At 38.2% G+C, this 13,345-nt stretch overlaps 2 protein-coding genes across 4 annotated transcripts; one reads left to right on the top strand and one right to left on the bottom strand.

The window, feature by feature from the left end:
• Window positions 1-1,551: 1,551 nt before the first annotated feature.
• LOC115213323 (zinc finger protein OZF-like) lies at window positions 1,552-7,083 on the bottom strand. Its single transcript, XM_029782258.2, has 2 exons — window positions 6,827-7,083; window positions 1,552-3,335 (listed from the first exon to the last, which is right to left on the bottom strand). The coding sequence occupies exon 2, from the start codon at window positions 3,207-3,209 to the stop codon at window positions 2,034-2,036; it is 1,176 nt and encodes a 391-aa protein (XP_029638118.1). The 5' UTR covers window positions 3,210-3,335; window positions 6,827-7,083; the 3' UTR covers window positions 1,552-2,033.
• A 46-nt stretch (window positions 7,084-7,129) lies between these two features.
• Window positions 7,130-12,682, top strand: LOC115213393 (zinc finger protein 737-like). 3 transcript variants are annotated; one of them, XM_036504227.1, is made up of 3 exons: window positions 7,130-7,179; window positions 9,886-9,998; window positions 11,309-12,682. In XM_036504227.1, the coding sequence occupies exon 3, from the start codon at window positions 11,434-11,436 to the stop codon at window positions 12,544-12,546; it is 1,113 nt and encodes a 370-aa protein (XP_036360120.1). In that variant the 5' UTR covers window positions 7,130-7,179; window positions 9,886-9,998; window positions 11,309-11,433; the 3' UTR covers window positions 12,547-12,682. The 3 variants fall into 3 exon arrangements, with proteins under 3 accessions (XP_036360120.1, XP_029638202.1, XP_036360121.1); XM_029782342.2 differs by lacking the exon at window positions 7,130-7,179 and having other exon boundaries at window positions 9,256-9,998; XM_036504228.1 differs by lacking the exon at window positions 7,130-7,179 and having other exon boundaries at window positions 9,256-10,002; window positions 11,333-12,682.
• The last annotated feature ends 663 nt before the right edge of the window (window positions 12,683-13,345 follow it).

Raw genomic sequence — 13,345 nt, 5'->3', positions numbered from 1 at the left:
TAAGTAGACTCAAACTATCAACTGCTGTCATTAAAACTCAGTGTCTACTTTAATAAGTTCCCCCTCTTAATCACTATGGATGATATCCTGTGCGAGCTGCTTTGTTGCAAGTTCTCCACTACCCTTACTCTGTAGTTTATAATTAGAAGACATAACAACAAAGGATTTGTACATGATGGAGATCATACCTGGGGGGAAAAATTTTGTAGTTGGCGGCTGCAAACCTAAGTTTATTGTTTTATTGTGAGTGCCTAGAATTTACACCATGTGGCCCTGAAATTACAGCTTTTCTTTTTCTCTTGTGGAATATATTATTGCAAAGAAAGGTATGTAGAAGTTGAAGTGACATAAATGTGTGTTTATCACAGCAACTGAGGAAGATTGATGTAGCAGCAGTATCAAACAGCAACCAATCCAATTTTGAATCTTGTGAAGAGAAAAATAGATCAGTAAGATAAAAACATGATGACTTGATGTATGCATAAAGCACTGTCCGAACATAGCAGATGCCAGCGCCGCCTGACTGGCGTCGGTGTCAGTGACATGTAAAAGCACCAACCAATCGTGGCCATTTGCCAGCTTGCTCTGGCCCCTGTGCCGGTGGCACGTAAAAAACACCCACTACACACACGGAATGGTTGGCATTAGGAAGGGCATCCAGCTGTAGAAACTCTGCCAGATCAGACTAGAGCCTGGTGCAGCCTCCATAGCTTACCAGACCCCGGTCAAACCGTCCAACCCATGCTAGCATGGGAAATGGACGTTAAATGAGGATGATGACGACTCATTGATGTGTTGTTTGTAATGTGAATAGTGACTCAACATGCCAGCTCAAAAAATGTACAACATTATACATAAGTCATGACAAACAATCATAAAAATGCACCAGATATTTATATCAAAATAATGTTTATAATCCATCAACATAACATAATATTTATTAAAATATATAAATATGACAAAAGTTTTTAAATTTCTTCTCAAAATCTCTGAGGTTACCAGGAAAGGTGAGTATCATATAAAAGAATTTGATATTCTAATCCCCAAAATTTCCAGTTGAATTTTGAGCATGACTTCAGATTTCAGTTTCCAGTTAGGATGACAGCCACAACAATCCTTTCTACTATAGGCACAACGCCTGAATATTGGGAGGAGGGGACTAGTCGATAAAATCACCCCAAGTACTTAATTTAACAACCCTGAAAGGATGAAAGGCAAAGTCAACCTTGCCAGAATTTGAACTCAGAATGTATTGACAGGCAAAATACGGCCAAGTATCTTGTCCAGCATGCTAACGACTCTGCCAGCTCCCTGCCTTGACAGCCATAATAATGTCTCAAACATGATATATTCAGGGATAACACAGCAACAGTAGTCATACACTATTTTCTTATAAATATGTACAAATGACACTGTTGTTCATGCTGGCATGGGTTGGACAGTTTGACTGAGGACTGGCAAGTCAGGAGGCTGCACGAGGCTCCAATCTGATCTGGCAAGGTTTCTACAGCTGGATGCCCTTCCTAATGCCAACCACTCCAAGAGTGTAGTGGGTGCTTTTTACGTGCCACTGGCACAGGAGCCAATCAGGCAGAACTGGCATCAACCACACTCAAATGGTGCTTTTTACATGCCACTGGCACAGGAGCCAGTCAGGCAGCACTGGCATCAACCCTAAATAACAATTCTAAGAAATGGATTTACCATAATTCCATAGAATACTTTTTATACATTGCAAATACATTTTAACATGTGGTGATTAACAGCCAACATTATTCTCTCTGAAAGCTCACAGCCAAATCGGTTTTCTCAAAAAGACATCTATGTATGGATAAGTGATTGGTTGGAGAATATGATTTCCACCAAATTTCATAATGGTAAACCTATTTTCCCCAAAATAAATTATATTTGTGCTTCCAAAGTCATTGGAATCAGAAAATCCTTTCCCTCAAAATTTATATCTTAACAGTCTTCTACTTGTATGAATGACTTTGAGCATAGTTAAGTAATTATGATGAGTAAATGGTTTCTTTTTAATATGAGTGTACATGTTCGTGTCTTCGAAGATACCTTTTTGTAGAAAAAGCTTTCCCACAATCATCGCATGTGAATGGCTTTTCTCCAGTATGAATACGTTGATGGCTTGTTAAGGCACCATTTTGAGAAAATGTTTTTCCACAGATTTCACAGTGGTGCGGCTTTTCTCCAGTATGAACACGTTTATGTCTTACTAAGGTGCCACTGTTTGAAAAATTTTTTCCACAAACTTCACAGTGGTATGGTTTCTCCCCGGTGTGAATATATTTATGCCTTTTCAAATGACCAACTTGAGAAAATGCTTTCCCACAGATTTCACAGGGAAATAGTTTCTCTCCAGTGTGAGTATTTTTGTGTACATATATATAACGTCTATCAGAGAATGCTTTCCCACAAACTTCACACCGATACGGTTTCTCCCCAGTGTGAATACGTTTGTGGATTGTTAAATTACCTTTTGTGGAAAATGCTTTCCCACAGATTTCACAATTGTGTGGCTTTTCTCCAGTGTGGAAACGTTTATGTCTTGTTAAATGACCAATTTCAGAAAATGTTTTCGCACAGATCTCACATTGGTATGGTTTCTCCCCTGTATGAGTTCGTTTGTGTCGTATTAAGTTGGCACTAATCGAAAATTCTTTTCCACATATTTCACAGTGGTGTGGTTTTTCCTCATTGTGAAGACGTTTATGTTTCTTTACAAGACTTATTTCAGAAAAAGTTTTCCCACACATTTCACAGTGGAATGGTTTTTCTTCATTGTGAATATGTTTATGTCCTGCTAAATGACTCATTTGAGAAAAGGCCTTTCCACACACTTCACACTTATATGGTTTCTCTCCAGTGTGAGTACGAATGTGTAATGTTAAAAAATAATTCTCAGCAAATGCTTTGCCACAGATTTCACAGTGGTAGGGTTTCTCTCCGGTGTGAATACGTTTATGCCGTGTTAATGTACTAAATTGAGAAAACTGCTTCCCACATATTTTACAATGGTGCACTTTCTTGTCATTGAGACTCTGTTCATGTTCTGTTATGTTAGCTTTTTCAGATATTGTTTCCTCACATATTTCACAGTGATAGGGATTTTCCTTTGTATGAGTGCACTCACAAACAGATAAGTTGCATTTTTTCCCACAAATATCACATCTGCAATTTCTTACCTCAGACATTCTTTCAGTAACAAAACTTGAAGGTTAAAATTTTACAATTTTTGTTCTTTGTTTCAATGAAGACATTTGAATCTCTCTTCCAACACTCACATCTTCCATAGAAAAATCCTCTTTCAAACAGATTTTCTGAAACAAATTAAAATAAATATTAAATACTATCAATAAGTTATGTAATGAGTAGTTACCAGTACAACAGAATTGACTAATGTCAAAAAGTATCTCAAAGGTTTCTAGAATCAAACACAAGAGAATCACAACTCTGTCAACTCCTTTCAGCATCTCAGAAATGACTTCACATGAAAACAATATCCTCTTTTACTTGTTTCAGTCATTTGACTGTGGCCATGCTGGAGCACTGCCTTTAGTCAAGCAAATCGACCCCAGGACTTATTCTTTGGAAGCCTAGTACTTATTCTATTGGTCTCTTTTGCTGAACCACTAATTTACAGGGACGTAAATACACCAGCATCAGTTGTCAAGCGATGTTGGGGAGACAAACACAGATACACAAACATACACACACACACACACACACATATATATATACATATATACGACGGCTTCTTTCAGTTTCCATCTACCAAATCCACTCACAAGGCTTTGGTCAGCCCGAGGCTATTGAAGAAGACACTTGCCCAAGGTGCCACGCAGTGGGAATGAACCCAGAACTATGTGGTTGGTAAGCGAGCTACTTACCACACAGCCACTCCTACACCTATTTGTAAGGAAATATTAAAACAAACATACTCTTGCTACTGTTACAATAGAATCTCTTAACTGTTGACCAATTATTCACAGATTTAAAACATATTTCATTACAGAAAACAGTAAGTTTAATACAACCAGGCAGTAGCATGGAAATAACATGACCAGACTTGTGATTTTATTAGCAGGCTCACTATTTTCTGTTGCTTTGAGAATTAAATAAAATAAATCTACTTTAGTATGAAGTCTGTATTTCTTCAGGATTGAGAAAATATCTTACACTCACACACAAATAGTGAGTAGGCCTGCAGATTCCTCTGCAGGAACGTGCTATCTAAGCATGAAGCTGACCCCTGCACCTTCCTCAGTCCTGTGAACTGCATGGTGATCTCAATAGTGCAGATGGCACATAAAAAGCACCAAATTCACGCTGTAAAGTGGTTCAAATTAGGAGGGACATCCACCCATAATACCCGTGCCAAAGCAGACATTGGAAATTGATGCAGTCTTTGGACACATCAGAACTTGTCAAACCATCCACCTGATGCCAGTATAGTAAAAAGGGTAAAGACCCCCTTCAGGTCATGAATGACAAGAGGACTGCACTTAGAAAGTTTCCTTCCAATGCACAAGTCCGGGTAAGGTTGTTCATGAAAGACCAGCAGTCACCCATGCATACCAGCTTCTCCTCTCCACACCACTGATGTTATCCAAGGGAAAGGCAAAGGGGCCGATACGGCTTGGCACCAGTGACCTCACAACTCATTTCTACAGCTGAGTGAACTGGAACAATGTGAAATAAAGAGTCTTGCTCAAGAACACAACATAGAGCCCAGCCCATGAATCAAATTCACTACCTCGTGATTGTGAGCCCAATGCTCTAAACACTGAGCAATGCGCTTTCACCAGTATGGAACTTGAACGTTAAATAATGATGATAAAAATGAATGGGAAAAATTGTTCAGTTATACTCTCCCTTTTACTCTTTTACTTGTTTCAGTCATTTGACTGCGGCCATGCTGGAGCACCGCCTTTTAGTCGAGCAAATCGACCCCGGGACTTATTCTTTGTAAGCCCAGTACTTATTCTATCGGTCTCTTTTGCGGAACCGCTAAGTGACGGGGACGTAAACACACCAGCATCGGTTGTCAAGCAATGCTAGGGGGACAAACACACACACATATATATATACATATATACGACAGGCTTCTTTCAGTTTCCGTCTACCAAATCCACTCACAAGGCATTGGTCAGCCCGAGGCTATAACAGAAGACACTTGGCCAAGGTGCCACGCAGTGGGACTGAACCCAGAACCATGTGGTTGGTTAGCAAGCTACTTACCACACAGCCACTCCTGCGCCTTATGTTACATATGTTTCCAAAAAATAGTTATTTATTTGTTTATTAATGTATTATATTCTAAAATAATATAACCAAACCATTTCATCAGGCATCACTGCACAATCTAAACAGGAATATACATAATCCAGTCACTATTGTAGATAATACTAAAGCAGCGAGCTAGTAGAAACGTGAGCATGCCAGGCGAAATGCGTAGCGGTATTTCGTCTGCCGTTACGTTCTGAGTTCAAATTCCGCCGAGGTCGACTTTGCCTTTCATCCTTTCGGGGGTCGATAAATTAAGTACCAGTTAGGCACCAGGGTCGATATAATCGACTTAATCCGTCTGTCTGTCCTTGTTTGTCCTCTCTGTGTTTAGCCCCTTGTGGGTAGTAAAGAAATAGGTATTTCGTCTGTCTTTACGTTCTGAGTCCAAATTTCGCTGAGGTTGACTTTGCCTTTCATCCTTTCGGGGTAGATGAATTAGGTACCAGTTGCATACTGGGGTCGATCTAATCGACTGGCCCCTCCCCAAAAGATATCAAGCCTTGTGCCTAGGGTAGAAAAGAATATCTAAAAGAATGTTACAATTTAAAGAGTTGCATATCTTTTGTATATATAGTTCCATGCAGAGTGATTCTGCCTATAATGTGAATCTGAAATGTCCAACCCCAGGTGCTATAAAACAAAAGTAACACGAAACGATTTTTATGTTTGATGGGGTGAAATGGGAGAGCAAGACATGAATTTGGTTAATTAAAAAGTTTCCAAAGAGTAATATGTGCGTGCGTGTGTTTCAATAAAAGTGAAGAGAGGAACGATATTAATTCATTTAGAAAATTTTCGTCTGCTCAATCGGAATTCCGATGTTCAAGACAGAAATTAGAGATAAATGAATGAATAGACTCTTTTGACTCATTTTTTTTTATTCTTTTCGTTAATTGAGGGAAGGTTTTATTTCTCTCATTATTGCTGGTCCCTGTTTTAATTGCGTTACTTTCCTAAGTTATCTCGGTCGCTTATATAGGGCATGGATACCGGGTAACCGGTCCTAGAGCTTAGAAAAAAATGTTTTGGCGATCTTTCGTCTCTAGTAGACCTTTCCGTCGATTTCCGTAAAAAAATACACAACATACTGTCTGTCTCCCACACCCCATCAAACACACACACACACACATGTACATCAATGCTCCCATGCACGGTAACTTCAAAAGAACTTCCCTCGTCATACAATCGCTTTCTCTTAGTCTCTTTCGCTCTCATTACTTCAAAAATTCCCGCAAGCCCATATGTAAAAAAAAAATTTTTACGGAAATCGACGGAAAGGTCTACTAGAGACGAAAGATTGCCAAATGTTTAATATCAACACGGGGTTAAAAAGAAGCTGACGAGTTCGAATCACACAAATATAAATGATAATAATTTACTTCTCAAGAAATAAATTATATAATAAGAAATGAAATATGTAACAGAAAGATTGACGTAACAAATTCTACTGTATCAATCTCAAGTGGGGAAACAACGGACTATATCAAGCACAAAGACGAAACATAAACAGACGGTAACCCACCTCGATGTATCGATCTTTTGAAATTTCCTGATATCGATCTGTGCGTGCGCGAGCGCGTAAGTGCGTGTGTGCCAACTGTCGCTACTCAGAATTGAAATTACCAAAGACTGCAGATACAAAACATAATGGATGTATGTAGTGAAGGATTTTGTAGAGTAGGTGCCGTAGAATATGACTGGTATCTTATAAAATAGAATCAATCAACCAACTCCGGTTTTCATCTTACGTCATGTAGTCTTTTTGGTTTATAGTTAGAAGAGCTGCACATAAGGGGAAATCACTCCCAATTTACATAACATTAAATGAGGATGTTTGTTGTAACGACGGATGGTGGACTTAGGAAGCACCAAAGGGTTGAAATTTCTCCGTTTTGATTGGGATTTTTCAAAATTTTTGTTTATCACGGTGCCCTTGCAAATATTCTCAACTATCTTTTTAGCAAAAATTTCCGAAAAATGAAAAATTATGGGGTTTTTTTTTATACTCCACCCCCATTTTCCCCTTTTGATTTTGTGGCACTACGCACAATGATTTTTGGGCACACTTGGCACTTAAAAACTATAGGAGAAGCATTTTCGGTAAAAAAAAAAAGTAAATATTTTCAGACGAAAAGGTGTGGGATTGAAGTGAGATTTGGCTGTTGTTTCTAGCACATTACATGACCTATAAGGTTTAGGTGTTGATAAAAATCAAATTTTTAGAAAAAAGTTTTCAAATAGCATAAATGAGTTTATGCTATTAATGAGTTTATGGAGGGAAAATATTGAAAAATAGCAATACTTGACAGTGAGAAAGAAATGAGGAAGGTGGTCATGGGATATGCTAGAAACAACAGCCAACTCTCCCTTTAATCACACTCCTTTTCATCTGACAATATTTACTTCTTTTTTTTATGGCGGCGAGCTGGCAGAAACGTTATACATACATACATACATACATACATGCATGCATGCATGTATGTATGTATGTAGTATGTATGTATGTATGTATGTATGTATGTGTGTGTGTGAATAAATAAATGGAGTTTAACGCAGGTGTAAATCAAATATTTTACTTTCGGGATAGAAATAAACGTAATAGTACCGGTCTCAGCAAACTGATTTGGGATCTAAAAGACCACAATGAACAATTTCATTTAGAATGGTTGATTCTCTCAATCTCGATACCTTATGACAAAGACAAGGAATTCTGTCTTCTCTGCAATTCTAAGCTATTTTTCATTATTTTTTCTAAAAATCCCCTAGTAAACACGGTTATAGAGCGAGCATACAGATGTAAACATTGGCAAAAACACACCTTTAGTGCATATAAGTAGTCTCTATCATTATATATAACACAGAAGCAGTGATATTGACAGATTTTATGTTAGAAGAAAAGATGGAAGAGGAGGCCTAAAATAATTACAGAGAGCCTTCAAGCGTCTGCTAAACAACAGCATCAAAAATAAATACATCAACTGATGAAGTGAAACAGTCTGGTTGTGAAATTCTCAAGAAAGACTTACGGGTGGCCTGAATAAACCCAGAAGTGCAAGGCTTACTGATCTCAGCAAAGACCCAGAAGAGAAACAAATTGCACAACAAAGAAAGGTTATGAGAGTTAAGTCTTAACTTTGTGTGAGAAGTGTGGGAGGGGGTTAAACCGAACAACGTTCCGGTGGCGTTTGCTTTTGCGGGTGCTAGGGCCCGGCATATAGGAGATGCGGCCTTTAAACCCACTGGACTCCAGTGCCACGTTGTAATACGGAGCTGCGGAGTCGAACATTTCTTGACTTGGGGACAGATTCAAGATCCTCTTGCTAACACTCTTCACTGGGTTCTTGAACACGAGAGGGGGTAGCAGGAGGCTGTGTTGATGTAGAACAGCCTGTTGTTTGGTTTGCGGTATGGTCTGTGTGTACCGGAACCCAAGTCTAGAGAGACATCTAGGAAGTCCACGGTGATGAAGTTGGTCTCAATAGTTATTTTGAGTCCCATGGAGCCTATGGCACTAATCAGGTCCTTTCTCAGCCGATCAAATGTGTACCCACTGGCTCCTCTAGAGATGGCCAGAGCATCATCTCTGTAGAGACCGAAGAGGACTGAAGGGAACTTCTCCCCAAAGGTGTCCAGGATGTAGAGTCCAATGAGGTCACATACGTCGATGCTGTCGTAGGGTCCCATCACCACATTGAAGGAACCTCTGGGGTCGGATTGCGCGCCTGTATTTCTGTGTTATGCAATTGTCTAAAAGGCTATCGTGTGTGTTTCTATCCTATATGTTTTTAGTCTTGTCCGAGAAGAATAAGTCTTGTGTGTGTGTGTTTATGTATGTGTTTGGCCCTCACCATCGCTTGACAACCGGTAAGAGACCGTTGAAATATGTACCAGATTTTACCAAAAAAATATTGGGATCGATTCTTCCGACTAAAATTCTTCAAGGTGATGCCCCAGCATGGCCGCAGTCTAATACCTGAAACGAAGATAACACATATAGATGCGTGTATAAATTGAGAGTTATTTCCCTTAACCCAGAACTCGTATCAGCCTATAATCCATTAAGGTCACATGATCAGAGCGCACCAATGAAATTCGTTTCTGTCTTGCCATCTTGGTTTTTATAAAACATTGTAAATGAATGAAAAATGAGAGCGGGAAAGTATGTGACCGCCTCCGAGCTCTATAGTGATAATTATATATATATATATCGGCTATCTACGGCTGTATGGTGATAATTATATATATTGTGGCTACCTACCAGCTGTACAGTGACAATTATATAATGTTGTTGTTGGCTGTCGATGGTCTTGGACTATAACGTACCATCTCATTTTTCCCTCAACAGTTTATTTACACGGTGTCTTGTAGGACCTCAACTTGTGATCTGTAATCGTCTATTGTATTTGTTATTCTATCATATAAAGTACTTTGATTTGCTGTAAATTACTCATCTCAACCTGGTGTCTCTCGAGCTTTAGCTACAAAAATTCTGTCTTCGTTTGTTTAAAATTCTTGTTACTAAAGTATTGTAATCGATATTGTTTATTTAAAATAATAATGAAATGAAATTATTGTATACAGTGCTCAGGTGCACCACAACGAAGCTGAAACAAAATCTCAAGTTTACTGAGATGACAGTGTTGCGTTATACTCCAAGATCCCCCAAACAAATATAAGAAGAACCTTATTTTCAGGTGAGATGATATTTACATATTGTTTGTATTTGTTACGCCAAAAAACTGGTAGTGTACATGTACTTTACCTCCCCCGTTATTTCTACCGCAAAACTTCAAGTTATAATGTATGAACAAAGTAGTATTTTACACAAAACAGGGCAATCTTTCGTCTCTAGTAGACCTTTCCGTCGATTTCTGTAAAAAAATTTTTTTTTTCTACATATGGGCTTGCGGGAACTTTTGAAGTAATGAGAGTGTTCAGGGTTTTTGAGAGCGAAAGAGACTAAGAGAAAGCGATTGTATGACGAGGGAAGTTCTTTTGAAATTACCGTGCATGGGAGCATTGATGGACGTGTGTGTGTGTGTTTGATGGGGTGTGGGAGACAGACAGTATGTTGTGTAAGTGAAGTGCTTCTGTTAGTGTGTGTGAAGAGACAGAGTAATGTGTGAAAGAAAGAGATAACTGAAATTTTTTACTCGGTGTATGTGTATATGTATGTATATTACTTCAAAAGTTCCCGCAAGCCCATATGTAAAAAAAAAAATTTTTTTTTTACGGAAATCGACGGAAAGTTCTACTAGAGACGAAAGATCGCCCAAAACAGAAGCTGTTATCTATTTACAAAAACTGTATAAATGATTAACGTGCTAAAATAATCGGTATGGATGGACAAAGGGGAATTGATGGTTTGTTTACTGAAGTGAGATGATATGTTAATTGTGTCTATTGGTAGCGACGATCTGGCTGAATAGTTAGAGCTAGGGACCAAGTGCCATACAGTGTTTCTCTTGGCTCTTTATGTTCTGAGTTCAAATCCTGCCAAGGTCACTCCGGGAATCAAAATAGAGACTGCCAATAGCTACTTACCACACACCCACTCCTGTGTCTAATAGGAAAACTTCTTTTAAAAAGTTCTTTATTCAGAAAGCGAGGTCGTAGATTCTTCTGACAAACAAATGAACATTTGTTATTTCATACAAATTTCTTATTTAGCAGTGAACTTCCTGATGGCAAAATTTTAAAAATTAGTCAAGTAAAAGTAAAATTAAAAGATGTTTATTTAAATATTTCATCATTCCAATCAGTTTTTTTTTTTTTTATTTCTTTGTTGTTTGATTCTTTTCTTGACTCATTAACTCTGCAAGAAGGACCATTAAAGTATTTTGGTGTTTCCATTGTCCTTCAATAAAAACAAATATGTCTTTCTCAACTCCAACTTTTGTTAGTTCTAATGTGTTACAGCAGCTTAACTAACATTTGATTCCTTGTCTGAAAAGTCACACATTATACAAACTGTTTAGTAACTATGTATTTTATTTTATTTCAGGTCATTTCTGATAGAAGATACTATGAAGTTGGTGGTGTTAAGAGAGAGAGGTTTACTTGCAGATGTCTTCATGGACAGGAAGAAATAAAACTCTAATTTAACTTTGAAGTCTCATTGTTAAAAGAATGTTTCTAAAAGTAGGTAAACATTATAAATGTGAAATTTGTGGGAAAATACTTACAAACTGTAAATTATCTCTTCATAAGTGGACTCATACAGGGGAAAAGGAATTCAAATGTGAAATATGTGGGAAAGACTTCTCGGCAAAAGCTTATTTAATAGTACACGAACGTAGTCATACTGGAGAGAAGCCATACCATTGTGAAATTTGTGGCAAAACATTTTCTGCAAAAGCTTATTTACCACTGCATAAACGTACACACACTGGGGAGAAACCATACCACTGCGAAATCTGTGGAAAGCCATTTTCTGCAAAATCTGGTTTAATGGCCCACAAACGTACTCACACTGGAGAGAAGCCACACCACTGTGAAATTTGTGGCAAGACATTTTCTCGAATCGGTAATTTAACAAGACATAAACACACCCACACCGGGGAGAAGCCATATAAATGTGATGATTGTGGGAAAGCTTTTTCTTATCAGAGTGACTTACGCTACCACGAAGGGGTGCACTCGAAGCCATACGACTGTGAAATATGCGGGAAATCATATGCTGTAAAATCTTCTCTAACAGTTCACAAACGTACTCACACTGGAGAGAAACCTTATCACTGTGAAGTATGTGGGAAAAAATGTCCAAGCAGTGGCTCCTTGTTAAGACACAAACGTGTTCACACTGGGGAAAAACGACACCGCTGTGAAATCTGTGGCAAAGCGTTCCCTGAAAAATACATTTTAACAATACATAAACGTATTCATACAGGGGAAACTCCTTTTCACTGTGAAGTTTGTGGGAAAGAATTTTCAGATAAAGGCAGTTTAAGAGTACATAAACGGATTCATACTGGGGAGAAGCCACACTGCTGTGAAATCTGTGGTCAGACATTTTCTCAAAATGGCCCTTTAACGAGACACAAACGTACACATACCGGAGAGAAACCCTACACCTGTGAAATCTGTGGGAAAGAATTTTCACATAAGAACACCTTAAGAGAACATACACGTATTCACTTTGGGGAAAAACAATACAGCTGTGATATTTGTGGGAAATCATTTGTTTGCAGGGGTTATTTATCTAAGCATAAGCGTAAGATTCATGATGGAGAAAAAACTTAATATTGAGGTTTGTGAGAAAACATTTTCTAAAAATCACCATTTATCTTATAAGTTTATTCACACTGTTAAAACCATACGGTTATAATATTTTTGATAAAATATTTACAAATAAATAGAAAGAAATATATTTACAATGTATTATTTTGTTTGTTATCCTTGTAAAGCATCATTGTTGTTTTAACTTCAATATTAACATCCGACTTGGATGCAAGAGTTTACTTTAGTGCTTATGATAGAATTGGCTAAGTTTTTTGATTAACCTAATTTTGGTAAAAGTTCGTTCACTCACCAATTAACAGTCTCAAAATCTTCACACATCATAGAAACCTGGAAAATATTTACATGACAATATGGCCAGTGCCACCTGACTGGCTCCCATGTCGGTAGCACATAAAAAGCATCCACTACACTCTTGGAGTAGTTGGCATTAGGAAGGGCATCCAGCTGTAGAAACATTGCCAGATCAGATTGGGGCATGGTGTAGCCTCCTGGCTTGCCAGTCCCCAGTCAAACCGTCCAACCCATGAATGCATAGAAAACAGACACTAAACGATGATGATGATGATAACTTGTGTAGTGAGGCTCTTGCTGAGTTTTGAACCATTAAACTGAACACCAGAATGAGCCATAGAGAAGTCCACAGAGAGCCTTGATGCTGTATTCCAAGAAGTGGTCTCTCATCCTCTTCTGAATTTCCTTACTGAACAAAATGAGGTGTTACTTGTAGCTATATGAATCAGCTTTGAGATACAGTGGTTCTCATTCCTTCTATCTGATTTATTGTCAATAATTAAGGTTG

The sequence above is a fragment of the Octopus sinensis genome, linkage group LG6, assembly GCF_006345805.1.
Source record: "Octopus sinensis linkage group LG6, ASM634580v1, whole genome shotgun sequence".
In the NCBI taxonomy this organism is placed as follows: domain Eukaryota; kingdom Metazoa; phylum Mollusca; class Cephalopoda; order Octopoda; family Octopodidae; genus Octopus; species Octopus sinensis.
This window is presented reverse-complemented; position numbering and strand designations above follow the sequence as displayed.

Bases quoted from the DNA above. Each gene is read 5' to 3' on its own strand.
- LOC115213323 (XM_029782258.2), bottom strand. From the start codon at position 3,209: ATGTCTGAGGTAAGAAATTGCAGATGTGATATTTGTGGGAAAAAATGC.
- LOC115213393 (XM_036504227.1), top strand. From the start codon at position 11,434: ATGTTTCTAAAAGTAGGTAAACATTATAAATGTGAAATTTGTGGGAAA.